Source organism: Platichthys flesus, chromosome 5 (assembly GCF_949316205.1).
Source record: "Platichthys flesus chromosome 5, fPlaFle2.1, whole genome shotgun sequence".
NCBI lineage: Eukaryota > Metazoa > Chordata > Actinopteri > Pleuronectiformes > Pleuronectidae > Platichthys > Platichthys flesus.
The window spans coordinates 5,496,182-5,511,972 of NC_084949.1; the positions used below are offsets into that span (position 1 = coordinate 5,496,182).

General features: G+C 42.8%; 1 protein-coding gene across 1 annotated transcript in view; it reads left to right on the forward strand.

Annotated features, from left to right (window-relative positions):
• Positions 1 to 246: 246 nt before the first annotated feature.
• Positions 247 to 15,791, forward strand: part of maml3 (mastermind-like transcriptional coactivator 3) — a 102,156-nt gene continuing 86,611 nt past the window's right edge. Inside the window, exon 1 of the mRNA XM_062388489.1 lies at positions 247 to 1,412. Coding sequence (XP_062244473.1) covers positions 1,035 to 1,412 — 378 coding nt within the window. The 5' untranslated portion in view covers positions 247 to 1,034. The remainder of the gene's footprint in view (positions 1,413 to 15,791) is intronic.

The window sequence follows — 15,791 nt, forward strand, 5'->3', positions numbered from 1 at the left end:
TAATATCTATAATAATAATATTAACATGAATATGTTTAGTAATAACAACATTAATGGCTTTTTAAATAATAATATAATGTTGTTAATAATAATAATAATAATGTGTGTAAAAACTCGTGACCACAACACAGAGAAAGTCGAAGTTGTGACGATCCCGGTCCTCTCCGGGTTACACTCTGGACTCCGGGCCGGGTTTTGCGGCTGTCCACCACGGGCTCCTCACAGTCGCTCGCTGGTTTTCACTGAGCTCCTGTCCTGATATCACTCCGCTGGCATGGTGGAGAAGCGGACCTGATTGTTATGATGGTGGCAAGAGGCAGCCGCTGACTACACACTTCCGCCGCTGCTTCCCATATCCGCGTTTTGCGCCGTCTGGGCTGCTCGAATAGCCTCTCTACCGGACTACCGCGGGCGCCTGAGCACTTGCAACCCCCACAGCTCAACCTCTTCCCCGGGATTTCTTTCAAACCAAAACCATATGAGATGCAAGTTCACTGGGAAACTCCGGAGCCCGTTCGGTTCAGGCAGCAAAACTTTTTCTCCAAGGACAACACCGTGAGACGGCGAGTGGACTGTTACTGCTGCCGCCGCCGCCGCTGCTCTGCGGGACGGTTTGTGTGTGTGTAACCGCTGAGCGCCTGCTAACGTCCGGACCTCCGCCGTGTCGTTGTGTTGGTTTCCCGGTGGAGTTGTTGTTAGCAGCGTGGCAGCGGGTGTATTGTTGGATTCTGTGCGGGGCTTGCCCGGCTCTCACTCGGGCTGCCTGTTATTTGTGTTCCCGGGAGCGATTTGTTTGGAAACAGAGTACGAGGGGAAGAAGAGACGGTCACTGCCGGGCTCGCAACCCTTTAAACGTGCCCGGTTTGTTTCTCCCTTCAGCGGCTGTTGGTCGTTTCTGTCGTTCGCCGCCCGGCTGACTGGGACCCTTCGCCGGGGAGGACAGAGGGGGGAACTCGGTATTGGAGGTGGCGGCGTTGTCGTTGAGCGCGACGGGGGGGAAAGTTCTTCCAAAATAGAAGCCACCCGGCCGAGTGATGGGGGACTTCGCCTCCCCCGCTGCCGGACCCAACGGCAGTATCTGCATCAACAACAGCATGAACCCGGCCGCCGGGAGCGTGGTGCCCGCCGTGGCGGCGGGCATACCTAAGCACAGCACCGTGGTGGAGAGGCTGAGGCAGCGGATAGAGGGCTGCCGGAGACACCACGTCAACTGCGAGAACAGGTACCAGCAAGCACACGCCGAGCAGCTGGAGATAGATCGCAGGGAGACGGTCAGCTTGTACCAGCGGAGTCTGGAGCAGAGGGCCAAGAAGTCCGCCGGCGGCAGCGGCAGCAGCAAGCAGCCGCAGAGCAAGCAGCCCGACCCGGACTCTGCCTCCTCCGCGGAACAGAGGAATAACACGCTGATCGCGGTAAGAATGCGCTCTCCATCAGGGCCAAGACTTCGCAGAGACCCCCCTTTCTCAAACAGCTACACATGGCCACTACACACACTTTACTACCCACTCCCCCTCTTTCACTTCCCCTCTATTTCTGCCCCCCGCCCCAAATTCTTGGACCCCCATCATGCTGCAAGCTGCACTTGTGCTTCCCCTACTACTTGTTCACCTCGGTGAAAACTTGTTTAAAACACGTTCACAGAGCGCTGCTAATTATTTGGAAACACACACACACTTTGTATCAAGCAGAGTGTCAACTACTGCTCTTGTTTACGAGGAAGTCCAGAAAACAGTGTGCTGGAGCTGCAGTGCTGCAAGATCTGGAAATGACAAGAGACCTGTCATGTTTTGCACCATCAGCTCTGCCTTTATGCAAGTGACTGGGAACAGTCAATTTAAGATTATCAGCTCAGGCTCCTCTGGCCAACTTCTGGTGGAGGTCTGCTTTCTTTTCTTTGTTTTTTTTTTACATGTAAACAACTTCTTCTTTCTTGTTCTTTGTGTTTGGAAGATTGGCCAGCATTTGCATTGCAACATTGCTTTCTTGGTCTCTGCAGAAGCAGTTTGTGCTCCAGCCTGTTCCCTAACCTTTGTAACCTACTCTCAAAATCAACAGCCAGTCCAGGGTTGCACCTCATCACAGCCCTCTCCTAACTTCAGGTTACCTGCCACCACACTTGAAAATCACCTGAGATGGATGCACAGTAGTTACTGAATTGTTTTTTTTGTTGTAATAGTAACTTTTGAAAACACATTCACAATAAACCAAGGACCCTCACTCAAAAAAGTGCAGTATTCACATTCACAAAAGGCTTTACTACTGCCCCAAAACCACATGCTTTTGCAAAAACATGTGCCGTGGTGCTCTAGCGTCTGCAAGCATTTTGAGTCTAGAAACTCATAGTAGATTTTATAGGAATGCTACAATGATTTCCTGTGGATAGGGGGCAGTGGTAACTAGAGGATTGTTGAGTGTCTTGTGGCTGTCTAATGAGGATCTTTTTTTCGTGTTAATTCATTGATGAGCAGGTTTGCAGACAAAATCTGTATATTATCAGATGAAATCATTTAAAAAGAAGATATACTGAGGTTGCTTGCGTGGAATTCACACAGACCAACTGTGCAATGTACCCTGCTCACAGCACATCTCCTGTGGGAAAGCACTGGGTTCCTTTTAGAAAAAGGATACATGTCGGGGGAATGTCAACATTGTCATCCCTTTTGTTGCTGCAATGAGCCAAGTTCCTCCCCTTTCAAATGCAAAATCAGAACGTCTTTAATTTCGGAGGCTGCCTCAGTCATTATTTAAGAGACTCACAGGCCTGATCAGCTACAGCTTGAGAGAGCAGCAGTGGTTTTAATAGTGCAGGACATCCCTTTGGCCCTTGTGGATTTTAAACCAAACTGCCTATGGCCCATGGTCTGCAACAAATGCTCCTAGAAGGGAGGAATTAGAAGGGAGGTGACACAGTCACACCCCTCTGCCCAGTCACTTATGGTGACACATTGTATGCAATCACAGCATTTACTTGCTACAATACAGAAATGTAGGTGTTATTTTTTTTAACACTTCATTGTAAGATCTTGGCATTGTTTAGGTATGCATTGTAAAGGAGATGAATGGAAACTAGAGTAGAATCTGTCTGCGCTCTGCCATTTTATTCCTCAGAAGAGCTGCAGCTAGATGGCTATATGTATTCACTATAGAAGCAGGTAGTCTAGGAAAGCCAAGTATGATGTGACTACACACATCACATACACAAGTACCCAGTGGGTCCTTTTATTATATTATTTTGTCACAGAATTTTGATGGACATGGAATGGAGAAGTTGTGCCTCAGTACAGATTCATCTTCACCTCAAGGATGGGCATGGTTGCAATCATGCTCATGTCATGTTATAGTTGCAAATGTTAGAGAATCATGTGAGAGTGGCCAATGTAACAAAACAAGTGTTTCTATGTGACAAGATCAGCAAACCGTGTTTGAGATAAGTGGCAAGAAATCATTGCAGATTATAACTTTTCAGTTAGAAATGTTAGGTTTGCATTCCAAAAGTGCAAAGGTTTAATAAGTGCAATGTTCTTGAGGATTTCATATTGCAATGTGCAGCCCAGCTCACTGAGCCTTGGTCTTATGGTTCTCAGACACACCCACGTTGGGGCAGGGGTAGGCCTGTAATTATGGAAAGTGTGTGTTTGTGTTCATAGGCTGAGTATTAGTGAGTAAGGAGTAGAAGACAGTTAGGAGCTCATTTTGTCTGCTGCTCGGCCCTTTCTTTGACAATTTGATAATTTGACAACAATGTCTGCAAGCATCGAAAGCAGAAGGTGCGGGTCAAGGAGACCTGGGGTATGACATTACCAGTGCCACCACTTACAGATTAAGATTTTCTCCAGGTGAGAAAAGTAGATTTGACGCAGGCAACAGTTGCATTTCTTGCTAATATACACTTTCACAGAATGGACACTTGCAAACTTAAAATTGTCTGATAATGGGAGGGTTTCTAGCTCAGCACTAGGCAGCCTGTTTACCGTTGTAAATTGTAAATTTACCGTTTTGAGTTTACAAATATGGTGAAAAACTGATGGACAAAGCCACTGTAAGCTATGCTGTGGCTAATGCACACTTCCTGAGAGAAAAATAGTAACACCCCATTGACACCACCTGTGATTGAATTTCTTGGACTTGTATAAGTGTCCGAAGCTCCTGGAGATTGATGAGAGTGAAGATAAGATTAAGCAAGAAAAGGCCTAGCAATCTTTTCAGTCATATGTCACACAGCCATCTGGTGTTGCTGCGGTGCTATCAGCGAGTGAAATCCTATGCCGTGGGTAGCTTTTTCAGGGCTGTCGTCCATCCCTTATGTCAAGTATTAATCCAGTTGAACCAGCTCAGCGTTTTGCAAGGTCATTATGGCAAATCTAAAACCTTTAACTTCGGACCTTTTTTGGGATGCCTCTTATTGTTATTGATGTACATTACATCTGTTGATTACATCTGTTTTTGCAACAGAGATTTGAGATCTGAATGAGTATTATTAGCTTGTGCATTGTTGATGATGTGTCTTGACATGGAAAGTGTGTTCGTCTTTCTGGAATGACATCAGACAACCGACAGGGAGCAGGTGTGTGAGGTTGGTGATTAAATACACTGGTGGAGAAATGATTTGAGATGGCCACAAACGCCTCGCACCGCACCATGTCCTATAAGTGTTTTGAAGTTCAGCCAGTTGATGTTGCTGTTGGTTTGAGAAATTATTTGTATTGATCTCTTTCCCTTTTTATATAATTGTCTACGAATGTCTTTTCTTGTTGGAGAGAGTTTTGCTGTGAAACTCAGCTGTGCTCATGATGAGACTGGCTATGGTTGGCTAGTTTCCAACGCTGCCTCCAAACTGTCAAGTTTTTGCCTGAAAATGCATCAGCTGTGCTAATGATACACTTGGCTTCCACTTTACTCCAGGTTTTAGAGCCGCTAAAAAAAAAGACATTTTCAAACCCCACTGGCCCTGTTTTAGCCTGAAATCTCCATTGCTGAGTTTTAGACTAGACGAACAGAAACTGTGACTTAGACACTTACAACAGCTTGCTGATTGGGTCTAATCAGGTTTTTTTGTGAGGTTCCTATCACATGACCCCTTTCTTCTAGAGCAACTATAATTTGCCTTGTCTACCAGTGTAGAACACAACATGGATAATCAATTACATGTGTTGCTGACCCTGTTGTCTGTGCTAACAGCTGCTGTGCTCTTACTTTTAACCATTGCCGCTTCTCGTTTGTAGCCTTATTCTTTTTGCCATTAACAACCAAATGCTTCCTGTTAACAGTAGCAAGCACATGCCCAATATACGTGAGTGGTCACGTGAATTGAGCTTTCAGGTATGTTAATATGGACAGGGATTCAAACTGACACAGAACCAAAACACCCATGTGATTGTTTTATCAAGAAAATATTTCATTTCAATGAAAACATAGTTGTATGAATAAAGCCCAAATGTGAAAATTACATGCAGACAAACGATAGAACATGGTCAGAAGTGGCTGTTGTGTTTCACAGTGTCTGTGTAAGCAGCAAGGTTTCTGGGTTGCTGACGGAAGCACATTGGCTACGGTGAGGATAAAATCTGTGACCTCTCAGTTACAGGCACATGTTTCCAAACCAACGGCCTAAGATGTAGCGCAAAAAGCTGAATCCTTTCGGACTTTCCTTTTTGACATAACATGCAGTCAGATCTGATTACCTTATCGCTAACAAGTTTACAGCTGCGAGGCCGAGGTGCACAGTGTGGGGGCTCGTTAGTTCCACTAAAACACAGTAGCTTAAGACAGTCTGTCTTCGACTGTGCTCTCTCCCTGGCATGCACCTCACCGAGGAATGTCACACACACAGACACACACACACACACACACACACATACACAGTTGTCCTGCTCAACTCTTGGCAGCAGAGGCCGAAGTGTGGGCGGCTGAGTTTTCATGAATCCCGAGGCCTTCCCTCTTCCCTCCCTTCCTCTCCTCCCTCCCTCCCTCTGTTCACCACTTCTCTGGTTTCAGCGTTAGCACAGCGCTAATGTAGTGTGGATGGGTCTTCGTGGCTATAGCATTGTTAATGTCAGCTGGGACTGCTGCCCAAGTGCTATATTTAAACTGCAGAGCTGGCACGGAGCTGACGATCACCAGTGCGTAAGCGCTCAGACGTAGAGTGTGACTTCGACAAACACTGTGACATCACAGACGGCTGTTTTGACACATTACTCACTGATTTTGCTTTCATTTTTTATTTTTTATTGACACGACCTGATTTTTAAGTTTTTATCTCCATGATCGCTGTGCACTATACTAAATTGTTGTAACTTTTTTTTTTTGCTTGTTCTCACTTTTTTTCCCTCAGGCCCTGCACATACACACACATGCACGCACACACTCTGGATGTTTTTGATTTGGGACGGCTGTGACCACATTCCCTTCCACCCACGCTTGTTCACATGTTCTACAGGAGTGCACACACTTTCAGCACAGACCCTTGAATAAGGGAGGGAACAGTTAACCCGTTTAAGCAGTTGGAGTGATAACAAACTCCTGTACAGTTCCAAAAGTATTAGTTATTCGCTCACAGTTCTGTAAATTAATACTAGTGATACAGAAGTTGTCGTAAAAGTCTACTTGCGTCTTTGCATTACCACCTAACATCCAACTATCAAATCTCCGAAGCTTTCCGAGATCTGCGACACCAGCTCATTCAGCCCTTATTGCTGTTGCACAAGAGCTGAAGTTGGACATGACAAGAAAGTGTTAATGCCACTTGTTTTTTAAACATATGTACCAGTAGCTGTTCAGTTGAGAATGAGGCTAGCAGTCAATTTCTGGACATGGCTTAAAAGCTTTGATTAATATATATATTTGTAGTTGGTGTGAGACTTAACATTAAAAACCACCAACTTAAATTGCTCTGTTGTGGCAAACTGTGTAATGAAGAAACTGTTTGGTGATTTCTTGTTACTTCTGTGACCAAAGTACATGCAGATACCAGTATACCAATTCACAGATAATAAGCTAGCACCATTAAAGATTGTTTGAAATTTAGCCCAGTAGCTTCAATACAAATCTACCGATACACTGACAGATTTAATTGCGTGTAGAAATGTTCTTCAATAAACACAGAAGCAGTTGGACGTCTCTTGTATCTTATCTCTCGTGCACTGGTGCTTTCTTATTGTTTGTATTTAGTCAGAAGGCTGCTTGCTAGACCACTTCTATGCATACAATTGGTAGCTTGGCCTTAATGAAGCATTTGAACAGAAGTTAAGATTTTACATTATTGATAGTATGGAGGGAACTCATCTGTGTTCCTTTCACTCCTCATGTACTTACACACACACACGCACAAACTGTAAAATATGGATGAGGTTGTTATCAGAGATGCCTAAGTCCATTGTGATACACCACAAGTGTGTTTGTGTGCATATGTGTGCTGCATTGCTCATTAATGTGCAAGTAGAGTGAATGTGTTGTGCATGTGCATATGTGACGGTTTGAGTGACAGCAGATAACTACAACCTGTGAACACCGGACAGGTTCATTTCATCTGTACCTACTACACAGCTGAATAAAGTTCAATTTGTCAGGTATGTCGCGACCCGATATGGAGGGTTTCATAAATATTGAGGATATTAAATGATTCCTAAAATCAACCATGCAATGTCAAGAAACCTCCAAAATGGCAATTCAACATGATGGGAGCCAAGGTTGTCACCAAAAAAATATGTTTTATAGTGCCTAAATGTGCCAACGATGGCTGTCCCTTGGCAGAGGAATGCACTCTTTGAGTGACCTTCTAGTTCTACTGAATCTTTGGTCTTAGCTCAAATGATGTTCTTTTATATCAAGCTATACTTGCTCTCCATCAATTGTACTAGGACTCCAACACTTTCATCCCATCTATTTCCACTGATACGTAGTTCAGCACATAATGCTTGACAACAATTAATACCACCTTTTGGTATCGAGTATTTAGTTATAGTATTATAAAGTTATTGACAGTGAGGAGAGAAGCACTCAGATCCTCACTTCAGAAAAAGTACAAATACAATAATAAAAACTACTCAACTACTACTGCAAATCCTGCATTTAAACTCCTGCAGTAAAAGTTCAGAAAAACTTATCTGAAGTATCAAAAGGGAAATTATTTCTGCCATTGATATATTATTGCACTATAACGCTGGCTTCAGCGTGTAAGCAGAATTTACCTGAAACAAGACAGTCATAATAACGTTTTTTAAATCTCTTCAAAATCCAACTTGTGAATTGTAGCTTGAGAAGATACAATATGTTATGATGTGACTCATTCTTGCAAAAAAACTGAAATTAGAATTAAGACAACTCTTGGCATGGGACTTTTTGTCGCCTAGTTTTATTCAGATAATGTAAATAGTACACAGTTAGTGGTGAATATTGTTTATCACCTCCTGTGTAACAGACAGTTTTCAGCTTCCTGTCAGTGCCGGACAACCACCCCTTGACCTTCCTGTTACTGGCGGTTTAAACTCAGGGTCAGTCAGGATCAGTTGAAAACGGTTCCTCTGAAAAAGTCATTTTCTGGCTTTAAATTGTAGACTGTCTGTCCTCCACCTTCCTCCTTCACCCCTCATTTCTACATCTACTCATCAAGGAGGAGCTTCCACTTTTTCACAGACGGGATCCTTTTCTTTTTAGTCATCCTCTCCCTTTACCTCACCCTCACCACTTTGACCTTTCAGTTTTCCACCTTGTAATCTGCCCCTCTGTCTTTCCTTTCAGACCTCTCCCTTTCCATCCCTTCCTCCAACTCTTTGCTCCTCGTCTCCATGGTTCAGTCTCAGCTAGCAGTCTTAGCTAAAGCTTTCTCCGTGTAGGCCAGTGGCAGGAAGAAATCCGGCGCTAAAATGGAATTACCTACTACACAGACTCCTGCAACACACAGGAGACACACACTGTTACTGTACACAGATCTGCAACAGAGATGTCTGCTCAGTTGTAGGTATGACCTTAGCCTAACGCTTCTTCACATAATTAGTCTGCAAAAATCTGTGTTTTCATACGTGTCAGTGTTTTTCTATATCACTTTACCCAATAATGTGGACGCTGGTATCATCTGCCTCTTCCCACCTTTGTTAAATGACATTTGTCCTTTCGAGAGCCCGCCAGACCCCCCACACCTTCCTATTGAGCCAGCGTCATGAAGTGTGTGTGTGTGTGTGTGTGTGTGTGTGTGTGTGTGTGTGTGTGTGTGTGTGTGTGTGTGTGTGTGTGTGTGTGTGTGTGTGTGTGTGTGTGTGTGTGTGTGTGTGTGTGTGTGTGTGTGTGTGTGTGTGTGTGTGTGTGTGTGTGTGTGTGTGTGTGTGTGTGTGTGTGTGTGTGTGTTTTCAGCTGCATCAATAGCCATTAGTGCAGCAGCCGGGGTAATTGTGCCACAGTGGCTGCAGTGCAGGAGGGGGGAAAAAACACATTATCTGATAATATTGCAGAGGGCAATAGGGAGGAAAAGATGGAGCGAGGACCCAGTGTAGCAGAGCTGGACAGCGTGAGGGAAGATATTAACGGCATTTTCAGACAGTTAGCGTCATTGTTGCTACGCTAATGTCTGATAACCGATTTATACCAGGTGATTGAACGCAGGTGGTCCATTGGTGGTGCAGTAAACAACAATTTTCCCATTGAAATTCAAAAAGCCAACACATCTGGTTGAAACAATGGCTCTGCTGTCACTGTCTGTTGATTTATTTTTCCTCTCACACCAGGTCCAAAATGAAATATTCTCTGTTGATCATTTAACCAACTGCTTTTAAATGTAGTTTTTACAAAATGTCAACTCATGTTTATCGGGAACTTTCAAATGAGGTGTTGAAAACAGCCTTTATTCCATGATTTACATGTCGCTGACAATTTCTTAGATCTGAGTCATTACAATGCAATAATATCCATTCCTATCCCCACATCCTCTACTTCGAGGAGATCAGAGACTGGTCCAGCCGATGCTGTGAGCTGTTTCAGGCATTATGTTTTCATCGTAAACCTTTGAGATGGGTCTGAGTGTCCAATCAGAGCACACTAGGAGGGTCCACGCAGAGCAAGTGCAGCTTACCTCTGTCCCTCGTTCCCTTATCCCCCTGCTACATCACAAGCTGGAACTAAATAAACTGGATGTCGTTTCTTCTGGAGTGTTTTATTAAAGACTATAGTAATCATTTGCTCCTGTCATAGATCTCTCCATCTTCAGAAATCTCATTGTCATTACACTTATGTGAATACTCCAGCACTACCCTTTCTGCAGATCACTTCCTGAATGGTTCCTAAAATAGCAGCAAAAACGATCACAACCAAGGAAATACACCAGCTGCTCTTTTCAAAACCACACTCACTTTCTGCTCGCTCTCTCTCTCTCTCTCGCTAATAATTGATTGTTTTTTTTAATACCTAAGCCAGTATTATTTCTATATCCATCAAAAGTTGTCAAACTGTTTACTTCAGCATCTGTGCTTCAATCAGGGATTATGTTTCTTTATTATTCTAACATTCTATTTTAATTACAAGTCAGGAGGTTTTCTGCACTTTCCAGACATTGTAAAACACAACATACAATAAAAGTTGTGCCTTTGCACCAAAATAATAGTTAACTAGATGGGCACTCAGTAGAGTGCATACCTCCACCAAAGCCAAACAGTGAATTCTCTGAGAAATCATAATAGTTGCTATAAAAAAAATACTAAAGAAAGTGGAAAACAATTCATCCTGGATCTGCACCAACATTTAATTGTTCTTCCTGGACTCATCCCACATCCTTTTTTCAATTGTCGATGTAATCTGTGCAGTATTGTTTGTGTAATCCTGCAATCTAATAGTCAAACAGACAAACAAACAAATGCGGACAAAAACATAACATACTTGGTTGAGGTAATAAATACAGCTCTAGTTAAGACCTATGGCCAACATTGACCCATTCATTTTACACTCAAACCGGCTCTCGCGCACAAAGCTACTTGGAAAATAAAGCTCGTTTTTGTTTGCTTGTCTGCGTCTCATTATCTTTGGACAGGCAATGTAAATACAATGTCTCAAATTAATAGAAGCAGTAAAATTAGCGAACGTGTTCCAAAACAGTCTAATTTTTTTTTCTTCTTTTTCTCATATAGCCCATCTAACTAATGTCAAGATGTCAGTGCATGTTTGAATGCAGCTTCTGTTACCATAACCACGCTTAGCTGTTCTGTTAGCATAAGAACTGGAAGCAGCCAGCTAGGCTCTGCAAAACCTCAAGTAACAAACTGAGTCTCATCGACAGAGCAAAGCTAACTGTTTCCACTTGTTTCCAGTCTTTATGCTAAGCTAGCGAACTGGCTGCTGGATTCAGCTATTATTCAAAGACCAGCCTTGGACTTAGAATCAATCTTCTGATCTTCCTCTGGGAAGAAAGCAAATATGAGTGTTGAACTATACCTTTCAGGGATCATGTTCAGTAGAAAGTTGTCAGGAGAACGTGCAGAATGTAAACAGGCAGCATTGGCTGTTGCCTCACTGCATTCTTGCTTGAATTAGTGACCATGCTGGACTGTGGTGGAAATATTTAAGATGTTATTGTGTACTTTAATAACACTCAATACTACATTGAATAGTACTTATGAACAAGTGGTAGTGTCATATTAAATGAAAATAACCCATTAAAATTGTTTGCACAATTTGCATGTCTCTGTTATATACAGTCTCTGTTGCCCGTACTTAACATAACTTCTAGTACATCCTTCTCAACACTGATCACCTCTTCTTTTCCTGTTTTTTACCTTTCAGGCTCACTTTTTCTCCCTCACTCCTCAGCTCAGTCTCTCTACCTGTCAACCTTGGCACATCCCAGTATCTTCCCCCACCCCGCCTCCTTTGCTGTCTCTCTCAGCCTTTCAGACTCCTCAAGCAGAGACTGTGGACTTTACTGAGGAGACAAGATCAGCAGATGTTCACCCTGTCACTGCTGTCACAAACTGTTCTTCAGTTTATCACGCAATACACTAGAAGTCATAGGACGAGTGCGAAGCACAGAGGAAAAAAACTGTAAAAACTTAATTTCCCGGAAGATTTTGAGCAGATTTGGGTCAGACTGGGGATGACTTTTTGCCAAGCAAGCTTTGTGGAGTCAGTGGCATAAAGCTCAGCTGAAACTCTTCAGTGTTAACATTCTAAAAGACATTTGTCTGGGAAAAATTGCACTGATTTTAAATTCGGCACTTCCATTGCAGGCAGAGGGACTGATTACGCTTCCTTTAAACTTGTCACTTGTCCCTTTTCATGGAAACTGAAAGTCTGGGATTCTTCTTTTATTTAATCTTGTTGACAGTTTAAGGAGCCATTGAGATTTTTAATGGCTACTTAATGACTGCTGCACAAAGAGAGCCCCTTGGGGATCCTAACAGCCAGCGGCGGTCCCTAGAGAGACGGAAAAGTCCTAATCTTTGTTATGCTCATACTTATATTTTTGAAACCTTAACAGTGTATTTTTCACACTATTGCCTTTCCAGTTCATTACACCAGTGTGCTGAGCAAATGGGCATGAAAAAAAGAACAACAGTTTGGTCTTTGCAAACGTAAGCTCCTTTCAGTAAGGAAGACAGATACAGAAAGAAAATTATGTATTCTCCTAATTTTAACAACTTCAGTCGTGCTGGAATCAGGCTCAGGAAATTGACCCTGTAGCTTAGATGACAGGACTGTCTCAGACTGAACAGTGGTAGTTCCCAGCGTTGTATTCATAGATGTAAAGCAATGTTCAGAAATATCCTTTATACTACTTTTGTTTACTAACAGTTGATGAAGCGGAAGTGAATAAGGAGGAGTAATAATAATGGTAATGAAATATTACAGTTATCTGATTAAACAAAGACAGTGAACATAGTAAAAGTTTCTTTTGAACCTTAGGATGCTAGTGTTGCACCTTGCATTTCTATAGAATCTTTGTCTTGTTTTCATGAATATAAAAATCAGTTTGCCTGCGTATTGTGTCTTTGATAATGATAATATGAGACTGCAATAGAAGTGGCTTCAAAGATGCTGGAAGAAAAATATATCTTCAAGGTCCCTGCTTTTAGATACATTACGGACACTGTGACATAGATAAATTACCTTTATCTGTTAAACCTTAATAAGCCAAAATATAACCAGTGACAGCATGCACATCTCAAAACGTGTCTCACTGGACTGCGACTGCTGTGGACCCAGGTGGTCGTGACAGCCACACTCTCTGGCCTGAGCCCTTTCATTCTGCAACATAATCTGCACTGATTGTCAGACTCGATTGCCTTGAGCAAGTGATCCAGGTTTGTACTGTAGAAAAATACTATAAAGTGGGACCTAATCCTGTAGCTTGTAGTGTGTATGATAGTGTAGGATCAGTAGGAATTTTAAAGCAGAGGCACTGGCAGCATTTAGATTTCTTTGATTTATTGTTTTTTCTGACACATGCTCATATCTAAGGCAAAGTCATAGAGAAGTCACAAAGATGTGAGATGCAATGGTTTGTGAAACATTCTCTTTGCTGAAGAGGGCAGGTAATGGAAACAGAGTTGAGAATCCACTAAAGAAATGGCATGCATTTTGAGTTGGTCGAGCTGCACGCACACATGAGCTTACCATTCTGTCTCTCTCGTTCTCTCTCTCGCTCTGTCTGTCTCTCTCTCTCTCTTTCTGTCTCTCTCGCTCTCTCCCTTTGTCCGTCTGCATGTCCCTCTCTTCTTCTGCCCCCTCCCCTCATCCTCCAGAGTGCCTGTTTTTTTGTGGATTGTTCTCCCGCCGTTGTCATAGCGACTGTGATGCAGACAGCCCGAACAGGCTGCCTGTCTGCTTGGATATGTCAAGTGTGTGTGTGTCTGATAAAACATCAGGGTGCTCTTGGCTTGGAGAGGAAGTGTTTGGAGAATTATGTAATGTCCTCTTTTTTAATGTGGGGAAAAGTCAAGAAGAAGGAGAGGAAATAAATCCTAGGTTTCTCTGTTGGCATATTTCCAAACCTTTAGGCCATCATATTTAATTGTGCCTGTTGCCTACGTAGCTTGGTGTAGAATATTTTGTCTTAAATGTGTCTTTTTGAAAGTAGGATGCTGTTTTTAAACACACACAGGCAGCAGGGGGCTGACGTGAGGCTCTTTCCTGTGTGTAAAGTTTCCACTGAAGCTGTGGGTAGCCACACTGTGTGCATAGAGGGGGAAGAGGGAGGGGTATGGGGCAGAAGGGAGGAGGAGAACACAGGGATCGGATGGGAGGAGAAAGCAAAAAGAGAGTTGAGGGAGAGGGTGGGATGAACTCAATGGGGGAGAGAGAGAGAAGGGAGGGAGCATGGGCTCAGTGCCAAGTGGGAGGTGTGTGAATCGTTGTGACGCCGCCATTCTCCAGCAGAGAAACGTCTTATTGGACAACATGGGGAGGTCTATAAATAGGCCCATAATCTACGAAAGAGAGAGCTAAAAATAGAGAGAGGCAAACAGAGTGAAGGGGGGGGTCAAGAGATGTATTGATGATGAATTTGGTGATTTAGAGTTGTACACAAAGCAGTACAGTGTTAAAGCTAACAAAATAATTTGCAGTTTCATATCAAGACAAGAATCTGACAAATCTGATAAATGATAAGAAAACACCTCAGAGATGTCACTAGTTTCACTTTAGATCAGTGAGTAGAGTTTGACGTTACTTACCTCACGGTACGGTGGGTAGGTAGGTAGTGTATCGGACGATAGATGGGTAGGTAGATAGAAGAATGAGTAGGTAAACGGGTAGAAGGAAAATATATGAATGGGGTGGTAGGTAGGTAGATCGATGGATCGAGAGATGAAAAATCTTTTGATCCTGAGAGAAGGAGCCTCTCAGTGGAACACAATTCAATTGAAGAGCAACGCAAACATCTAATAGAACCATAGTCCTCTCTAATTCTAAACCTCACAGAGATACTATGGATTTTGTCTGCATTACTTTTTTACTAGCTGTTTCTAATATACTGGCCACTGATTGAAAGATGTGGTATTTTAAAAATACCAGTTGTCTGAACAGACTTCGCAGACCTGCTCTCAGAGTCTGTGACAGTTAAAGCAGCTTTCCTCATCTTTGTCAACACTTATCTTCATTACGCGCTAGCAGAGATTAGTTTGTTGTGAGAATTTTTGTAACCTCCATATGTTCCTACGCACAGCTCTCATCGACAAACTAATCTGAGTAAAATAAAAAAAACGTAATTTTGAAGTTGAATTTTTGCTGCTGTATCATAAACAAAAAGAAAAACAAAACAGATAATGTTAGTGTGTAGTAATTACTTGCAACAAAAGGTTGCAAGTAATGTGGATGGATTGTTAAACACTCACTGCTGGATAACATATCTCTGATAACAAACAAACTTAAATATGTATTGTGATGGATTAAATGACTCAGCAAGAGTCTTATCCCTACAAGTCACAACATAGAGAGAAAAATGAAAAGTCGTGATTGCCATGAGGTGGAGAATGCTTGCTAATGTCAAATGAAAGCTTTGAATCTAGCGAGGAAACGCTGGTCTGAAGGGAACTCGGCGTGAAGTTTTCCTCCTGATCTTCAACTCTTAAGATAAACTTTTTCATGTCTTCTAATCTCCTCTACTCCAACCCCTCACTTCTCTCCACTCATTCATGGCTCCCCTCAAGTCTCTAATTATGTTCACTTGCTGAGTGAGTGGGGAGGGTGGGAGTGAGTGTGTACACTCACACACATGCGTGCCAGCATGTTTTAGCCTGTAATTAGTGCTCTTTAGGATGACAAAAATTCTGAGTAAATGTTAAAAAAAGAGCAGGCATGGATGTGCACATGAAGGC